The following is a 19,801-nucleotide window of genomic DNA, read 5'->3' as shown; positions in this document are numbered from 1 at the left end:
CGCCCAGCTGTGGCCCCGGAAGACGCAATCCTGCAACAGCCGCTGAGCCTGCGTTTCGGAAGCGTGGATGTGCGCCTGCGCTGCGCCAGGGCCCGGCGGGCGGTTTGAATTTTGCTCCCGGAGTCGCAGTCTCATCATCCCGGGCTTCCAGCTGAGACTGCGGTATTCGCGGCTGGAGACCCAGCGGCGAGTAGCCTTTTGCTGCCGGACCGACTCGAGGTTGGAGTCTGTGTGTTGGGGACCCTGCCTTCGGAAGCGCCCCAGGCACTGCTTGGCGGCTGGCTGCCGCGGGCCGCGCCGGGCGTGGGGGAAGACGGGGCTGGACGCTGGGGTGGATGCTGTAGACTCGCTCCTTCTCTCTCACCTGTGGAGTGGGTGGGAAACTGGTCCTTTCCCATTTCTCTGCTTCCTTACCGATCCCAAACTGTAAAGCCCCAACCCCTCACAGCGCAGGAAAAATGATTACCTGGGCCCATTTCTTTGACCGTGTAGGAGATTTTTTAAAACTGTGTCCGTATTTTGCGTGTTTAAAGAAAATACCAGTGTTGTCTTTATATATAAATAGTGCGTCTGTCCTCCTGACCCTTAAGGAAAGGACTCAGGCTTATCCCCTTTACCCTGGTTTGGGATCCATCGATGGCCGAAGGCTCTAAGACGAGTCAGTACTGTACCGTGGTTAGAAACTGAATGTTGTAGAATTGAAAGAAATTGCTCTTGAATATTTGTGCTTAACCTTCAAAGACTTGTGATTTACTTGATGTTGACCATTCTTGGATTTCGAAAGTGAACAGAAATTTGTGTGGGTTTTCGTTACGAATATGTTTATATTTTTTTCTTCAGAGGCTTAAAGGATGGCCTCCTCAGATCTGGAACAATTATGCTCTCATGTTAATGAAAAGATTGGCAATATTAAGAAAACCTTGTCATTAAGAAACTGTGGTAAGTAAAACAGATTCCACTGACTTCGTATGTACAAAATGCATTTTGATTATTCCACTCCGAATGACATCTTTGCTTGGTTGAGTGACTGCATCTTAGGTAATTTTAGATTTTGAATAACGATTTTTTAAACAGTCCAATGTCAGTTTTAGTATTGCGGAGGATACTAAAAATGTTAGGTATGTTGAACAATGAACTGAATATTCATTAGAATTATTTACTTATGTTTTTCTGAGGCACATAGGCCAATGGTAAGATTTGAAGGTTATGTGGCATCCATGGTTCTACAGCTAAATGGAGATACAGTCATGCATTGCTTAGTGATGGAGATGTGTTCTGAAAAAGTGTTACATGATTTTGTCGTTGTGCAAACATCACATCATAGAATGTACGTAAATGTACACAAACCTAGATGGTACAGCCTACTACATGTCTAGGCTATATAGCCTATTGCTCCTGGGCAACACACCTGTACAGCAAGTGACTGTACTGAATACCTTAGGCAAGTCTAACACAATGGTGAGTATTTGTGTATCTAAACATAGAAAAGATACAGTAAAAGATTAACAGTGGAACACCTGTATAGGCCACTTACCATGAATGGAGCTTGCAGAACTGGAAGTTGCTGTGGGTGTGACAGTGAGTGAATGTGAAGGCCTAGGACATCACTGTATACTACTGTATAAGTACTATACACTTAGGCTATACTACATTTATATTAAAAAATCTTCAATAATACATTAACCTTAGCTTACTATAACTTTTTTACTTAATAAACTTTTTAGTTTGGCTTAGCTTTTTAATTCTTTTCTAATAACAGCTTAAAACAAATACATCGTACAGGTGTACAAAAATATTTTTATATCTTTATTAGGTTTTTTTTTACTTTTTTAAAACTTTTTAAACTTTGTCAAAAATGAATACACACACACACATTCGCCTAGGCCTATGCAGGGTCAGGATCATCAACATCTGTCTTCCACATTCACATCTTGTTCCACTAGAAGGTTGTCAGGGGCAGTACCATGCATGGAGCAGTCATCTCCTATGGTAACGATGCCTTCTGGAATATCTCCTGAGGGACCTGCCTGAGGCTATTTTACAGTTAACTTTTTTTTTTTTAATAAGTAGAAGGAGTACACTCTAAAAAATACCAAGTATTGTATAGTAAATAACATAAAGTAGTAACCATTTATTGTCAATTATTATGTACTATACATAATTATATGTGCTGTACTTGTATAATACTGGCATTATAGTTTGTTTACACCAGCATCACCACAAACATGTGAATAATGCATTGCACCATGAGGTTATGATGGCTTCGATGTTACAAGGCAATAGGAATGTTTCAGCTCCATTATAATCTTATGGGGCCACTGCCATATTTGTGGTCCATTGTTGACTGAATCACTGTTATGTGGCACATCACTGTATTAAAAGGCAAGTAAAAAAAAAAAACTGATGTAGAGATCCATAGAAGTAAAAGTAGTCCATAACCCATCTTAGAGCCTGCTTTGGAGGAAGCTTATTACTCTATATCACTGGGAAATAACTAATTGAAAATAAAATAAATTATTTAAGCATCCATGAAGTTGGAGATTGTAAGTATCTTTGAAAATATTTTGATGTGCTGAAATTGGATGATGCAATGAAAGTTCATAGAAACAGATGATCCTTGTCAAATCTAAAATGTTGTTTAAAGAATTATATACACCCTAACCTTATCTGGGAGAGTAAAGGTTTATTGGCAGACAGAATTCCATGTGCTGGGAAGGTTGTGTTGAACTTGTCTTGTAGTTTGTATTATGAATTGGTAGTTTGAAAACTTTCTCAAATATGAAATTATAATGTTAGATAGGCCCTTTCGAATTATACCTCCCCTCCCAGGGACCTTGATATTCTCAGTCCTATATTGATAACTACTAATAAAGGAGCCTCATACATTTTACAGTTTATGGTTCACATACTCTGGAAAGTTAAAGCTAAAGGGACTGTGGGTTCATCTTAAGGAGCCCCCTTCACACCTGAGGAAATTGAGACTCTCAGAAGTCAGGTGGCTAGCCCAGGTCCCTCAGCTCGTGAGTACGGTTGGGTGACAGTTTCTGTTTCTTGATTCCCATGTTAGTACTCTTTCTATTTGTTGCCATTTTGATTGAAGTAAGTTGTAAAAGACTTTTAGATGTTTAATAATTTGTCTTGTTTACTTTCACTTTCTGAGGTTATGATTACTCTTGGATAAACAAATATAATTTGGAGATCTATAAAACTATCAAGCCTTGAATTCAAATGACCCACCAAAGCATGAGGCCTGGCCGAAGCAGTCAGACCCATTAGATTCCTACACAGTTGTCAACTGTCATTTTGTATGGGGGGAGAATAATTTGTGTGCCTCCATAGCCTATAAAATAAAGCCTGGTCATTTGTTTGCTACTTTGGCTTCTGTAACTGACTAGATCAGTACATGAAAAGCAGTGGCCAGACACATGCCTGTAATGCCAGCACTTTGGGAGGCCGAGGCAGGCGGGTTGCTTGAACTTAGGAGTTTGAGACCAGCCTGGTAACATAATAAGACCCTGTCTGTACACAAAATAAAAAATTAGCCAGGCGTGGTGGTGCTTACCTGTAGTCCCAGCTATTCAGGAGGCTGACGCAGGAGGATTGCTTGAGTCTGGTAGGTTGAGGCTACAGTGAGCTGTGATGGTGCCACTGAACTACAGCCTGGGTGACAGAGCAAGAAGACCCTGTCTCAAAAAAAAAAAAAAAAAAAGTGGTAAACAACACCCTAAAATTTAGGTGACTAAAAGTTGAGATACCAGTGTATGGGGAAGAAATACTGTATTCAACTAATTCTACTGAAATTATTCTCAGTAGAGACATCAGTACTCTCATTTACTTGTTTTAGTTGTTATGAGCTGAGTGTCAAATGCAAGTAGCATTGCTCTATTAGATAGGATGATACACTCCTCATGATGATGATGAATGGCAGTTAGCATTTACTGAGTATTAGGTTTTAGACAGGGCTAAGCCCACCTTATGTGTACTTTCACCTATCTTCGCAGTAATGAGGTAGGTACTTGGTGTCTCTGACTTCAGGTCTTCTACCTGGTTCACTCTACTGCCTCCATAATCTACAGATACTGCCAAAGTCTGCTTTTACTTATGTGTATGTCATTGTTGTGATTGCTGGAAATGCAGATGGGAAACTTCAATTATGAAGGTAGTTTTTCTTTTGTGCTTTTAATCTGCCCTTAAATTTTTTAAAAAACTACTTCTTTTATTTCTAGGGAGGAAGGGACTCTGATTTTCTCATCCATCTCAAATCTCTGAAAGTTGCTAGAGAGAGGTGCTAGGAGGTGGGATTGGGACTATGAGAATATACTACTTTATGAACGTCTTACATTTGTTTTTGCCGGGTACCCAGGGTTATCACCAGCTTGTGACTTTTTATGTTACTTTGTTTGCTTAGGGGTGGTTTTGCATAGTGTGAATAGTGTTAATATGAATTCCAAATCCATATTACAAATTCTGAAAGAGAATTTCACCTCAACCTCACTCCTACCCCTTCCACACACACACCGAAGGGCCTGTCTAAAACGTAAGCTTATTTCTGTGGTGAGTGATTACAACTTTCACTGAAAATCTATTCATGAAGAAGGGTCCTAGCCTCATTTGAGATTCTCACTTCCAACACCCTGTATTTTAAAGCCCCCAAACCTTGGATCTTATCCCTATTAAAATCAAATATATTCTGATGCTGAGATTGACAACCTCCTGTCCAGCATTGCTCCACACTCCTCAGATTATGGCTGCTGCAGCCTCAGCTCACACATATTGCCTGGTGTGAGGGGGAACCACAGTTCCCCCTTCATATTGGAACCCTTGGAGATTTGCCTTTTTCTCATGAAAGCTTAGCTGTGGACGTAGAAGGATGCTTGTTTTACCTAACATTTCTACGTGTTTTAATAAGTGGAGGAATTTGCCAGAAACAAAAGATGCAGGGGAGACATTGTCCTTGCCTCTCCTCTCCATCTCTTCCATACTACTTAGAAATGAGGTCTTAAGATTATCCATGGAGTCAGTTTCTAGGGACTAAAGCAATAGTCCTTTTTCCACCCCTCTCTAAGGTACAGCTATCTGTTCCAAGAGTTTGCATGAGTACTTGCAGCTACTGCTTTTCTATACACTTTGTTTTCTATTTTATTTTTTTTATCACAGGCCAGGAACCTACCTTGAAGGCGGTATTAAATAAAATAGGAGATGAGATCATTGTAGTAAATGAACTTCTAAATAAATTGGAATTGGAAATTCAGTATCAAGAACAAACCAACAATTCGCTCAAGGTAATGTTTCTCTAATGAGGAAGCAGTAAAAAGGCAATACATACAAACTCCCTAATCAAGTAATTCTTAAGGATGCTTTGTTTATAATATTTTTGTTTTATGAATTATTAATGGTACAGTATGCCATTTATGTTTTATTTTCCTAGTATAATGGAATTCGGAGCTCCACAGCTACTTCTTTCTGCTGATGACCAGTGGAATTGAACTTTACTAGAAAGGAGAGTTTGCTAATAATTCTTGGTAGCTTTAATTTAAACAATGATGTTCTAATAGAGTGGTATGTAAAGAACACCTGCTTTGGGTGAGGAGATATGGATTCTTACCTTGGTGGTCCTTAGTATTCTCTGCCACCCTGAGAAAGCTATTTTACTTCTTGGGGTTTCAGGATCCTTATTTGAAAAAATAATGGATCATATTGAACTGTTTCTTAGCTCCCTTATATGTCTACATTTCTGTATTTTTATAAAAGGTAATATAAGGGTTCTCAGGTAAAGAAAAACTTGAGCCTCATTCACAGGCACATTTTGTTCTAAATAAGCCTTCAAATTGACTTCGGCTAATAAAAGTGCTTGTGCACTTCCTGATGGGGAAATAGTCTGTACCATAATTATCTCACGTTGTTAAAGCTGGGGGATTGCTCAGTGGGATTGAACAAGGGACCTCCCCGACTGCATTCAGCCTATAATCCTTAAGGTCTGTAAAGATTTTTCAGCTATAGGAATGGGCATGATTATGCCTATCACTCTATTAGTCAAAATGGAATTGGTATCCATGAATGTCATTCACCTTTTAAAGGAAAAGACATTATATAAATTCAAAACAGAAACCAATACTGGTATTTCAGTTCTAACCTGCTCAAGAATATCCAGGGTTAGGTGTGGGCCTAGAGAATGCTTGACTCAGAACTGAAGGCTATTTGGAATTTCTGTTCACATTGTGATTGGGAGCCAGATGGCGGGAATCCAAAGGCACAGAATATTTTCCTTATTAAAATTTGTATGAGTTCATAGCCTGAAGTTCTAGTAAACGTTAGAGAGCAAAAAAACCCCAGCTATCAAGTAGAAGTTTTCATTAAGCTGGGATGTAGGTAGCCCACAGTGGAAGTCATCCTAAAGCAGCATCTTGTGCTTGCCAGCTGGGTATATTACCATGCTGTGATAATACAGTTGCTGTTACACAGGTAACACTGAGGAGCATTTGCTAAGCCAACAAAAGCAATTGATGATAATGAAAAACATAAGTTCTTTATATATTTCTTAGTTATCTCCCAAGATTAAAGTATTTGAGAAAGACTTAGCATTAGTCCTGCTTTGTAATTGCAATGTGATTATAGTGATTGTTCTCTGAAAAAAATCCAGTGGAGAAAAATATTACCACCATCCAAAAACAGCTCTAGAAACCAATTTTTTATTGCTGGATTCATTGCTTTTTCACTTCATTCTGCATTATTGGTACTCACAGTCACTGTGATTTTTTTTTTTTATTTTTATTTTTGAGATGGAATCTCACTCTGTCACCCAGGCTGGAGTGCAGTGGCGCAATCTTGGCTCACTGCAACCTCTGCCTCCCAGCTTCAAGCAATTCTCCCGCCTCAGCCTCCTGAGTAGCTGGGACTACAGGCACGTGCCACCACGCCTGGCTAATTTTTTATATTTTTAGTAGAGATGGGGTTTCACTGTGTTAGCCAGGATGGTCTTGATCTCCTGACCTCATGATCCACCCGCCTCAGCCTCCCCAAGTGCTGGAATTACAGGCGTGAGCCACTGCGACTGGCCACAGTCCCTGTGATTATGGTTCACCATTTTCCCTGCTCTTTAGAATATCTGAAAACACACATGGGGAGGGCAGAGACTTATTTGTGAGCATTTTTAAATTTTAGGAACTCTGTGAATCTCTTGAAGAAGATTACAAAGACGTAGAACATCTTAAAGGAAACATTCCTTCCCATTTGCCTCAAGTAACAGTAGCCCAGAGCTGGTAAGTGTATTTATAATTATTCTTGCTATCTGGATTCATAAACCCATGAAAACAAATACTTCAAAGCCTTTTGCTCTTCATGTACTTGCAGTTTTGTCAGCAATGATCTAGTTTTTTGTCACCTATACTAAAAACAGTATTTCCTACTATGTTCACCAGTTTTCTTATCTTGCTGTCTCTGAGGAAAATCTAACACCTCTTTCCCAGTTTGCCAAGGGCCAGTCTCTCTAGCCTCTCTTTTTTCACTCATTTCTTTTCCTTCGAGCAGTTTGTCAACCTCAGCTTCCTTGACATTTTAGGCAGGTTAATTTTGTGTTATGAGAATAGACATTGAGCAGTGTTCTTGATCTCTGCCCACTAGATTCTGGTAGCATTCCTCCTATCCCACCCATTCATGACAATGAAAAAGGTCTCCAGACATTGCCAAATGCCTCTGAGGGCAAAATCTTCCTCGACCCTTGAGAACCACTGCCTTTGGTTAAAAAAAGCGTAAGGAAGTTACCATTTTAAAAATAGCCAAAGAGGCTGGGCACAGTGGCTCACGCCTGTAATCCTAGCATTTTGGGAAGCCGAGGCAGGCAGATTGCTTGAGCCCAAGAGTTTGAGACTAGCCTGGGCAACATGGCGAAACCCCGTCTCTGCTAAAAATACAAAAAATTAGCCAGACACAGTGGCACACCCCTGTAGTCCCAGCTACTCAGGGAGCTGAGGCAGGAGGATTGCTTGAGCCTGGCAGGTCAAGGCTGCGGTGAGCCGGGATGGTGCCACTATACTCCAGTCTGGGCAACAGAGTAAGATCCTGCCTCAAAATAAATAAATACATAAATAAATAAAAGCCAAATGAACAATAAGCTTAGCTCTTTTTTTCCCCTCAAATGTCTATCCTCTCTCTCTCTCCGCACTTACAAGGTGTGTCTGTGGCGGTTTTTTCCCCGAGGCCTTAACACCTGGCTTTTGGCTGTCATTGCCACCACACCTAGGGTGGTTGAAGGTCACAAAGAGGTAAAAAATCCTATGTCAGCCCTGGTTCTACTTCTAAGATTTCATTTTGCATACCGCCTTTTTGTTTTTGAAATTCTGTTTTCTGCACTGCCACTATGTTTTCTTAGTTGTCAGCCCACATCTCTGACTTGGCTGCCTCCTTTTTCTCTCCCCTCTTTTAGATTATAGATCTTTCCTACCTGCTTTACTCATTCTTGCCTAACTCCACTGTTAATGCTCTCAAATGTCCAGCTCTAGCCTTGATAGGACATCTAGTTCCCGTGATTCAGTGGCCTGCTTTGTATCTCGAAGACCTGGCTCTCTTGTCACCCACATATCCTCCCATCACCTCGGCAAGGAATTGGCATCTTTATCCTGTCTCGCTCTTTCTCACATTACCTGTCATTGTACATCCAGCAAGAATTTGATCAGGGGAATAGGAGGAATTTTCTTCTAAGCTCACTATGGCCTAGCTTCAACTCTCAGGGATAGGTCAGAGCAAAACCTTTCTGTAGGTCAAAATGGTTATTTTTGGCTGATAAACACAGCAGGGCATAAAGGGAGCACTCAGGTGCTTCCTCAACACATGGTCAAGACAAACAAGTACAGGTATGATTCATCCAGTCTCACAGTGGAATCTCATATGTTAGGATTCACAGAAGGATTATGGTGCATTGGGCATCTTTATCTTGACAGCGTGCAGCATGGCCGAGTCACACCACCTCAGTAAGGCTAGTTGCCATCTGTGTCTGGCATTCGACTGTCATCTTGGGCTCTCACTTCCTGCCTTTCTGGGGATTCCCTTGGCTTGGTCCTGTGGCCATCCTCCCACTCATAATTCCAGGGCTTTGCTTAACTTCTAAGATTTATATTATATTACATTTCTTGTTACCTTTTTATTACACAAATAATACATGTTGCTAGAAAGTGTTTGTTGTCAGAAAATAAAACTCATCTGTAATTCTACCATTCAGATAAGGTAGGGTATAGCTTTCCAGATTTTATGTAACTACACATATATAACAGGCATTTCTTCTACCTGTTATGATGTGTGGTTATAGCAGCCCCTACTGTTTCTTATATCTGGTGTCGTCTTTCCTGTGTCTTGACTTACTGCTGGCCACATCCCTGGCCGTTAAGGAACCTAGGAGCTATAGTGTGTTTCTAGACTTTGTTTGCTAGTGGGGCAGGAGATATATTAGTAGGCTTCTCACTCGCTCTAAAAATTGGGCAGATTGAATCCGGGGTGACCCATGATCATGCTGGCAACTAAAATGACTCTGCAATCCACAGGGACTGACACGAGCAACCATCAGGATAAATTAGAATAAACAGAAGTCTAAGGTAACTGACGTTTCCAGATTCAGAGTTAGGGATGTCAGGAAGGGGTTAAGAGAAGCCATGAAGCCACAAAGCTGTTAACTTACTGACTTTGAGGAGCCAGTGGGAGAACTAACAAAGATATCGTGTTACATGTAAATAAATATAGCTATATTACTGAAGATTTGGGAACTTAATTTTTCAACATTTCCTTCACTGTTTAGATTTTAATGAACAATAGACATAGGAATACAAAAAAATGTTGACAATGAGATTATAACAGGATGAGTTATGTATTTATTATTATTTTCAGTTGGGAAAACTTTGCAGTATGCTGCTTATTTCTGACAATTGCCTGTATGTATGTACATCTCTGTTCTGTAGTGTTAAGGGATCAGATCTTGATCCTGAAGACCCAATCAAAGTTGAGGAACCTGAACCCATAAAGAAGCCTCCCAAAGAACAAAGAAGTATTAAGGAAATGCCATTTATAACTTGTGATGAGTTCAATGGTGTTCCTTCGTAAGTATTTAAGATAAATAATGTTCAACCGCTTAATTATCAACATAGATGATTGTTTAAATCATAAAGCTTAATTATATTAATTGTAATATGCTATGTTCAAATATTGATCTTTTTAAAACGTTTCACATTATACTGTGAAAATGCAGTAAATTTTTTGAAGATTTTTGTTGTAAAACCCCTTCATAGAGAGATCTAGAGATGGATCAATTCTTTGCTTAAGTCCTCTCGGACCTTTCTGTGTTACAGATTTACCAATTATATTATAGAAGTAGACTCAGTTTTGTGGTAATTTTAAGGAAATTGAATGAGTTGTGTAGACTTGAGAATGAGAATGGAGTATGTTGTGTTTGGTTTCCATTTGTGCATTGCACCCCACACTTGTTTGAGCCTGTGCTATATTCCAGGCCCTGGGTCACTCTGAATAGAAGAATGAATAAGACAAAATGCTTCCCCCAGAGGGAGGTCTCCCTTGCCTCTTACATGTGGCAATAATGGGGAACCAATTATGAAAATCCACGTTTTTAAACTCATAATTCCAGGGCTTTGCTTAACCTCTAAGCTTTATATTATGTTACATTTCTTGTTACCTTTTTATTATACGAATAATACATGTTGCTAGGAAGTGTTTGTTGTCAAAAAGTAAAACTCATCTGTAATTCTACCATTCAGATAAGGTAGGGTATAGCTTTCCAGATTTTATTTAACTATACATGTATAACAGGTATTTCTTATACTTGTTATTATAGCAATGTAGTTATACTGTAAATGCAACTTACTATCCTTTTATTGTGATAATTTTTCTATCTTAATAGTCATATAATATATAGCTATCCAATAACTTATTGAAGCATTTCCTCATTACGTATTTGGCTTGACTTTATTGTTATAAATAAGGGTACAATGAAATATCTTTTAGACAAGGCTGTTTTGCAATTTTTTTATTTCCTTGGGATAGAGTCTTAGGAGGCAAAGATCATGATTATTTTGCTTTCTAGAGAGTTATTCATACCAGTTTGTTTTGGTTGTTGTTTTATTTAATAAAGTGTATTTCTGCCGGGCGCGGTGGCTCAAGCCTGTAATCCCAGCACTTTGGGAGGCCGAGGCGGGCGGATCACGAAGTCAGGAGATCGAGACCATCCTGGCTAACACGGTGAAACCCCGTCTCTACTAAAAAAATACCAAAAAAAAAGAAATTAGCCGGGCGTGGTGGCAGTCGCCTGTAGTCCCAGCTACTCCGGAGGCTGAGGCGGGAGAATGGCGTGAACCTGGGAAGCGAAGCTTGCGGTGAGCCGAGATCGCGCCACTGGGGGCGACAGAGCGAGACTCTGTCTCAAAAAAAAAAAAAAAAAAAAAGTGTATTTCTTAGAACCTTTGTTAGGTTTACAGAAAAATTGAGCAGATAGTAGTGTTCTCATACCGCTTCTTTCCTGCACACAGTTTTCCTCAGTAACAGAGCATTGGTATGACATATCTGTTACAGTTGTCAAACCAATATCGATACATTACTATTAACTAACATCCTTAGTTTATGTTAGGATTTATTCTGTGTTGTACATTTTGACAAAAGCATGATATCATGTGTCTACCATTACTGTATCATACAGAAGAATTTCACTATCCTAAAACGTTTCACTGTACTAAAAGTGCCTTGTATCCCACCTCTTTCTATCTCCCACTGAACCCCAGAATGTTCTATGGTTAGAGTCATACAGTATGTAGCGTTCTCTGACTGGCTTCTTTTACTTAGAAATAAGGATTTATGATCCCTTGTATCTTTTTGTGGTTTGATAGCTCATTTCTTTTTAACACTAAATAGTACTCCATTGTATGGATGTACTGGTTTCTTTATTCATTCACCTATTGAAGCAATCTTAGTTCCTTCCAGTTTGGTGCAATTATGAATAAAGCTGCTAAAAACATTCATGTGCAGGTTTTGTGTGGACATAAGTTTTCAACTCATTTGGGTAAATACTTAGGAGTGTAATTGCTGGATCGTGTGAGAGTATGTTCAGTTTTGTAAAAACCTGACAATGGCTATACCATTTTGCATTCCCATCAGCAATGACAGAACATTCCTCTTGCTCCACATCCTCTTTATCATTTGGTATTGCCAGTGTTCTGGATTTTAGCCACTCTGATAGGTGTGTAGTGGTATCTAATTATTTTACAATTCCCTAGTGACATTTGACATTGAGCATCTTTTCAGCAAGTATTACAGTCCCCTGCTCTACCAGCTGAGCTATCGAAGGGAATGCTGAGCATCTTTTCATATTGATATACTTATTTTCCATTTGCATATCTTCTTTGATGAGATATCTGTTCAGGTCTTGAGCCCGTTTTGAGGGTTGTTTGTTTTCTTCTCATTGAATTTTAAGAATTCTTTGCATATCTTCCTTCCTCTCCTCTGGTATTCCCATTACCTGTATGTTATACTTTTTTGTGATTGCCTCACAGTTCTTGGGTTTTCTGTTCTTTTTTGTATTTCTCTTTGCATTTTAGTTTGGGAAGTATCTATTGACGTTCTCTATTGATGTATCTTCAAGTTCACTGATTCTTTCTTTAGCTGAGTCTAGTCTGCTGATGGAGCCCATCAAGGGCATTCTTCATTTCTGTTAGAGTTCTTTATTTCTAGCATTTCCTTTTGATTCCTCTGTAGAGTTTCTATCTCTGCTTTCTTTCTTTGTCTGTCTATTCTTGCATTTTATCCTTTTTCCATTGGAGTCCTTAGCATATTAAACATAGTTATTTGAATTAGTGGTTTGATACTTACAAAATCTCTGTCATTTCTCAGTCTGCTTCTGATGCTTGTGATGCTCTCAGCCTGTATTTTTTCTTATGCCTAGTAATTTTTGTTGAAAGCTGGACAAGATGTATCTGCATGATAGGAACTGAAGTATATAGGCTTCTAGTGTGAGATTTTATGTTGATATGTCTAGGAGCTGGGCTATGTTTAATGGTTGCTATGGTTGTAAATGTCAGATGCTTCAATTTCTTCTAGTTCCCATTTCTTTTGTTTGTTTGTTTGTTTGTTTTGAGATGGAGTCTAGCTCTGTCACCCAGGCTGGAGTGCAGTAGCGCGATCTCAGCCCACTGCAAGCTCCGCCTCCTGGGTTCATGCCATTCTCCTGCCTCAGCCTCCAGAGTAGCTGGGACTACAGGCGCCCGCCGCCACCATGCCGGGCTAATTTTTTGTATTTTTAGTAGAGACGGGGTTTCACCGTGTTAGCCAGGATGGTCTCGATCTCCTGACCTTGTGATCCGCCCGCCTCGGCCTCCCAAAGTGCTGGAATTACAGGCGTGAGCCACTGCACCCGGCCCTAGTTCCCATTTCTTTTGTCTCCTCTGTCGTCTTTGGGTTTCCTTAGAAATTTTTTCTTAATAGATTCTGTGTCTTGTAGCTTGCTCAGTGTTAGTTCACTCATGCATTCCTGTAACCTTGTTGTAGTGGTGGTAAGGTGTTGGAGAGGAGAAGCATTCTATAATCTTATGATTAAATCTCAGGGTTTTTAGGGGTTCTGCATCTCTGGCCTGTGACCTTCTAAAGTGTTTCTTAGCTAGAAGGGGCTGAAATTGTCTAATTACCCTTCCCCTAGGTCAGATAAGGTTCTAGTCAAGTAGTTTTCCTTGAGGGCAGGTCTTTGTTTTGAATAACAGAACTGCTCTACTTTTACCTGCCCTATTTCAAAATAATTACTTTTTCCCTCCTCTTGCTGATGCTCAGGAGAATTTTTCTCTGATCCTCATTTTGAAAACCTGGGTGGAAGGCAGGGGTGGTTCCTGGAAGTAAACTCGTGAAAGTACGGGGGTTTCCTAAACTGGATCACCAGGAGTTTTTAACTCTCAAGCTAGTTCAAACTGAGCCTTAGCAGTTTGTCAGTTACTATTTGAATGTTCCTGCAGTTACTCACTCCAGTGGCTTCTATTCCTAGGAAGCTGTGATTCTCTGTATTTGCTTGTCTCTCCTGTTTTGGAGGCAGTGTTTGGCCCTGTGACCTCGATTCTCTGAGAAGAGTTACCAGCTTTCAGTTTGCTCTTGTTGTGAGGACGGCAGTGACAGTTTCCAAGCTCTTGACACGTCAGAGTGCTGCATACCAGTTTTTACTCCTGTTGTAGTATGTGAGAATGCCCAACCTAATCTCACACCTGCTAGTGTTACTTACTACTTAAACATTGCTACCAGTTAGCCACTTGAAAAATACCTGGCTCTTTCACAAGTCCAAGAGTAGTGAGGATGTTGACATTGCTCTTTAGTCTTTTTTTTTTTTTGGCCGGGGTGGGGGGGTCATTTTGTCATTTCCTTTGACTTTGTTTTGTTTTGTTTACTACTTCTTTTGTTTTTGAGACAGTCTCACTCTGTCCCCCAGGCTGGAGTGCAGTGGCATGATCTCGGCTCACTGCAACCTCTGCCTCCTGGGCTCAAGCAATTCTCATGGTTCAGTCTCCCAAGTAGCTGGGACCGCAGGTGTGTGCCACCACACCCAGCTAATTTTTCTATTTTTAGTAGAGATAGGGTTTCACCATGTTGGTCAGGCTGGTCTCAAACTCGTGATCTCAAGTGATCTACCTGCCTTGGCCTCCCAAAGTGCTGAGATTACAGGTGTGAGCCACCACACTGGTGGTCATTTCCTTTACTGACAGCTTTATTTTCATGAAAACTGTTTGATGCTCTGATGCTATTCAGCTTTGGTCTTTGTGTTGTTGCTCATTGGCTGAGCTAATGTGAAGAGCACATGACTGTGAGGGACAGTGGAGTAAAGGATTTTTGGAAAATGCTTCCATGGAGAGCTATTGGAAGGAAATTAGAATGGTCATGGTGGAGTATTCATTTTTCAACCTGGGGTTATTTAATCAATGAGAAATGAAGATAGAAGATTAGGGTAAAAAATCATGTTTTCCAAGCATAGAGTTTTTATTTACTTTAAAACAAATGGTGCTGAGAGTAGAGTTAAAGTGGAAAACATTGGCAGAGATTAGGGATGACTATTGAGCAAATCAAGGTGGTAGTTGAGAGGATTTGAAGGAATTTATAAGTGCATTGTGGAGAGCTGAGGTATTAGAGTTTGTAGAAACTGGTTAGAAAAAACAGGACAGCAAAAATGAATTTAGAAAAGAGGAATAATGAAAATGAGTGCTTTTTGGAAATACGAACATTTTCTTTTTTCTTTTCTTTTTTTTTTTTGAGACGGAGTCTCGGTCTGTCGCCCAGGCTGTAGTGCAGTGGCCGGATCTCAGCTCACTGCAAGCTCCGCCTCCCGGGTTCACGCCATTCTCCTGCCTCAGCCTCCCGAGTAGCTGGGACTACAGGCGCCCGCCACCTTGCCCGGCTAGTTTTTTGTATTTTTTTTAGTAGAGACGGGGTTTCACCGTGTTAGCCAGGATAGTTTTTGTATTTTTAGTAGAGACGGGGTTTTACCGTGTTAGCCAGGATGGTCTCGATACCCTGACCCTGTGATCCGCCCGCCTTGACCTCCCAAAGTGCTGGGATTACAGGCGTGAGCCACCGTGCCGGGCCTAACATTTTCTTTCTTTTTTTTTTTTTTGAGACAGAGTCTTGCTCTGTCGCCCAGGCTGGGGTGCAGTGGCCGGATCTCAGCTCACTGCAAGCTCCGCCTCCCGGGTTTAGACCATTCTCCTGCCTCAGCCTCCCGAGTAGCTGGGACTACAGGCGCCCGCCACCGCGCCCGGCTAGTTTTTTGTATTTTTTAGTAGAGAGGGGGTTTCACCGTGTTAGCCAGGATGGTCTCGATCTCCTGACCTCGTGATCCGCCCGTCTCGGCCTCCCAAAGTGCTGGGATTACAGGCTTGAGCCACCGCGCCCGGCCAACATTTTCTTTTAAATAAACTTTTATGTCATTTTATCAAGGAAGTTTTGACTAGAAAGCTGCTACTTTGAATAGAAGTGAAGGACAGAGCTTAACTCACTGAACTTACCATTTGTTGAAGAGACAAATTGAAGCAGATCATCAAGTTTTGTTTTTGGTGTGTTCAAAATATTCAAAATTGTGAGTCTCATATTCTAAGACTCCATGGTGACTGGGAGGACGGACAGGAGGGAGGTTAAAGAGTAGAATTCAGAGTGAAATAGACAGTGCTCTAAGGGCATTTGAGCTAGGGCATAAAAAACATCATGGCTACTCTTTGGTTCTTCTCTGCCCGGGCAGCTTCCAGTCACTCACTCCTGTACATTGCCTACCCTGTTAATTCCTCTTTGTCTTAATTTTCATTGTCATCCTTGTTGTGGTCTTCTTTGTTGCCCTTCATCTTCCCTTCCTCCTCCTCCTTTTTTTCTCTTTCTTTCTCTGAACAAGTAATGGTTTTTACATAGCCCCAGAGTGCTATGAGTTGTATAATTTATTAATATTTAAATTTTTCCTTTGTCACATTTAAAAATTAATGTTTAAATAAACTTATATGTTGCAGTTAATCAGTCCATTTGAATCAGAATTTGAGAGCTTATTTAAAGTTATCATATCAGTTCTCCATAGGTAAACAGTAGAGGTTAATAGAGAAGGTAAGCACTGGTGTGTTGTCACCTCTATTTAATTATTCAGCTGTCTGGTTTATTTGGAAGTTGATATAAAATTGTTCTTATAAAGGGTACTATAGTTTTACTATCATACAAAGTCACCATACTTACGTTTTTCAAGGAAAGTAATTTTGTATGATGATTCTTTAAAACAATAATTAACCATATACCTTTTTACAGGTACATGAAATCCCGCTTAACCTATGGTCAAATTAATGATGTTATTAAAGAAATGAACAAGGCAGTAATTAGTAAATATAAAATCCTACATCAGCCAAAAAAGTCTATGAATTCTGTGGCCAGAAATCTCTATCACAGATTTATTGATGAAGAAACGAAGGATACCAAAGGTAAAATGGCAGCATATATATGTGTACATGTGAACTGTTCTGAGTATAACTAAATCATGGGAAATTAATTCCCAACCAGGAGCAGTTATCCTACCAGGGGACATTTTACCATGTCTGGAGACGTTTTTGGTTGTTGGAGCTGGGTGCTCCTGGCATCTAGTAGGTAGAGGCCAGGGATGCTGCTGTAACAGCTGGCAGTGCACAGGATAGCACCCACAAAATGAATTATCGGGCTCACAGTGTCTGTAGTGCTGAGCCTGAGAAACACTGCTAGATAGAGTCTATTGTGGAACTATGCCCAATGTTTTCAGAAATTGAATAGTAATGATAACAGCTAGTCCTGTTGATATAGCTACTTTCTGTACGGCAGAGAGTGTGCCAAGAGCTTCGATCCTTACAACACCCGTGTCACTTACTATTATTACTCCCAATTTGCAGACTAGGCAAAGAGTTGTCCAAGGCCATCCAGTTAAGTGATAGCACTGTTATGGGTTTTATTCTGGTAACCACTACATCATATTGCTTCTTGAAAAGTGAATTGTTCAAGCGATACCAACAGATAGCTAGTGACCTAATAAATATCATGCATGCAACTTCTATGGATAGAATAATTATTATTTTAGCAAGAATACTAGTTACTGATTTTATTGGATACTAACAGTAAAAATGATTAATACCATTCATATTCACAATTTAATGTATTAAAGACTCTTTTGCAAGTTGGCCTTATAAAAATTAGCACTAATATCTTTATTTTTAGGTCGTTATTTTATAGTGGAAGCTGACATAAAGGAGTTCACGACTTTGAAAGTTGACAAGAAGTTTCACGTGTTACTGAATATTTTACGACACTGCCGGAGGCTATCAGAGGTCCGAGGGGGAGGACTTACTCGTTATGTTATAACCTGAGTTCCTTGTGAACTTTTGAACGGACCAATAGGGTATAGAGGCTATTTCTATTATTTTCTTATATATAAGTTTTTTTAACTTTTAGTCTTTTTTCCTTTTTTTTCTTTGAGACAGGATCTTGCTTTGTCACGCAGGCTAGAGTGCAGTGGCGCAAACATGGCTTACTGCAGCCTCAACCTCCCAGGCTCAAGTGATCCTCCCACCTCAGCCCCCTGAATAGCTGGGACTACAAGTGTGCACCACTATGCCTGTCTAATGTATTTTTTGTAGAGATGGGGTTTCACCATGTTGCCTAGGCTGCTCTTGAACTCCTGAGCTCAAACAATCCACCTCCTCTGCCTCCCAAAGTGCTGGGGTTACAGGCGTGAGCCACTACACCTGATCTATTCTTGTTTCTTACAAAAATAAAACTTTTTTGGATAAAGCTTATATATTTTCAAGATTTACCTCCTTTCACCAAATATTTAACTACCTGCTGAATAAGCCTCTGTACTAGGCACATAATAGAACTAAAAAATGCTCATGTCCAGTTTTTGTGTTGAGTGGGCAATGCTGCAGACCCCAAAAAGATTGGGTACAGATTGGCGTGTGCCTGCTGTAGTCCCAGCTACTCAGGAGAATTGCTTGAACCCAGGAGGTGGAGGTTGCAGTGAGCCAAAATCGCGCCACTGCACTCCAGCCTGGGCAACAGAGCGAGACTCCGTCTCAAAAAAAAAAAAAAAAAAAAAAAAGGAAAAGAAAAAAAAAGATTGAGTACAGATGTGATATTGGAAGAAAAAGATCAAGATGATGAGGTTAGGATACCCAGGCCCTTTGTACTTAAAGATCACTAGTGTCTAAATTCCATCGATGGTGTTTCAGTCTATAGGTAAACTTCCTGGAAGCTGGATTTGGAAACAGTTTATCATCTGATTATTGTGCTTTCCTATAGCTTGTTAGGGAGCAGCTTACCTGAAATGCATTTAGTGTACACCTGTCTGTAAACTTCAACCTGTAATGAAAGTGTAATAAAGTTGATGTGATAATGTGATATAATAAGAAATATATATTTGATCTTCCTATCCAGTTCCTTTTTCAGAGCTCCTAAAACGCTTGTAATTTCCAAAGTGATGGAGTGCATCTTTTGTTCTAATATTTGGTCTTTGACCCCAGTTCCTGACACAAAGCTCCTAAATTCCTTTGAATTTCCTAGTGATAGGAGAATTTTTTGTTCTAATGAGGTAACTCTTGATGGGCACGTGGATATCAGGATGGGGGCTGCTCACAAAGACCACATCATGATTGGAAGTTTCAAACTTTCAGTCTCCCACCTCCAGAGAAGGGAGAGGGGCTGGAGATTGAGTGAATAATCCATCAGGCCTATGTCAACAAGACATAAAAATCTCTAAACTATGGAGTTAGGCCGGGCGCGGTGGCTCAAGCCTGTAATCCCAGCACTTTGGGAGGCCGAGACGGGCGGATCACGAGGTCAGGAGATCGAGACCATCCTGGTTAACACGGTGAAACCCCGTCTCTACTAAAAAATACAAAAAACTAGCCGGCCGAGGTGGCGGACGCCTGTAGTCCCAGCTACTCGGGAGGTGGAGGCAGGAGAATGGCGTGAACCCGGGAGGCGGAGCTTGCAGTGAGCTGAGATCCGGCCACTGCACTCCAGCCTGGGTGACAGCGCGAGACTCCGTCTCAAAAAAAAAAAAAAAAAAAAAAAACTATGGAGTTCAGGGAGCTTCAGGGTTGGCAAACATTTTGATGTGCCAGGAAGGTGACGGACTCCAGCTTTATGAAATCAGCAAGCCCTGTGCTCATGACCCTTCTGGACCTTGCCCCAGGTAACCCTCCATCTGGTTGTTGTTCATCTGTATCCTTTGTAGTAACTTTAAACTGGTAAACACAAGTAAAGCATTTTCCTGAGTTCTGCATTGCCGTATCAAATT

The 19,801-nt window shown here is 40.5% G+C and overlaps 1 protein-coding gene across 2 annotated transcripts; it reads left to right on the top strand.

Moving 5' to 3' along the window:
* Positions 1 to 43: 43 nt before the first annotated feature.
* SKA1 (spindle and kinetochore associated complex subunit 1) lies at positions 44 to 18,897 on the top strand. Of its 2 annotated transcripts, none has more exons than XM_028837714.2 (7): positions 44 to 219; positions 841 to 939; positions 5,158 to 5,282; positions 7,162 to 7,259; positions 9,945 to 10,082; positions 16,792 to 16,961; positions 17,722 to 18,897. In XM_028837714.2, the coding sequence occupies exons 2-7, from the start codon at positions 852 to 854 to the stop codon at positions 17,868 to 17,870; spliced, it is 768 nt and encodes a 255-aa protein (XP_028693547.2). In that variant the 5' UTR covers positions 44 to 219; positions 841 to 851; the 3' UTR covers positions 17,871 to 18,897.
* Positions 18,898 to 19,801: the final 904 nt, after the last annotated feature.

Source organism: Macaca mulatta, chromosome 18, assembly GCF_049350105.2.
Source record: "Macaca mulatta isolate MMU2019108-1 chromosome 18, T2T-MMU8v2.0, whole genome shotgun sequence".
Taxonomy (NCBI): domain Eukaryota; kingdom Metazoa; phylum Chordata; class Mammalia; order Primates; family Cercopithecidae; genus Macaca; species Macaca mulatta.
Note: the sequence above shows the minus strand (reverse complement) of the source record. Positions and strands in the feature narration are given on the sequence as shown.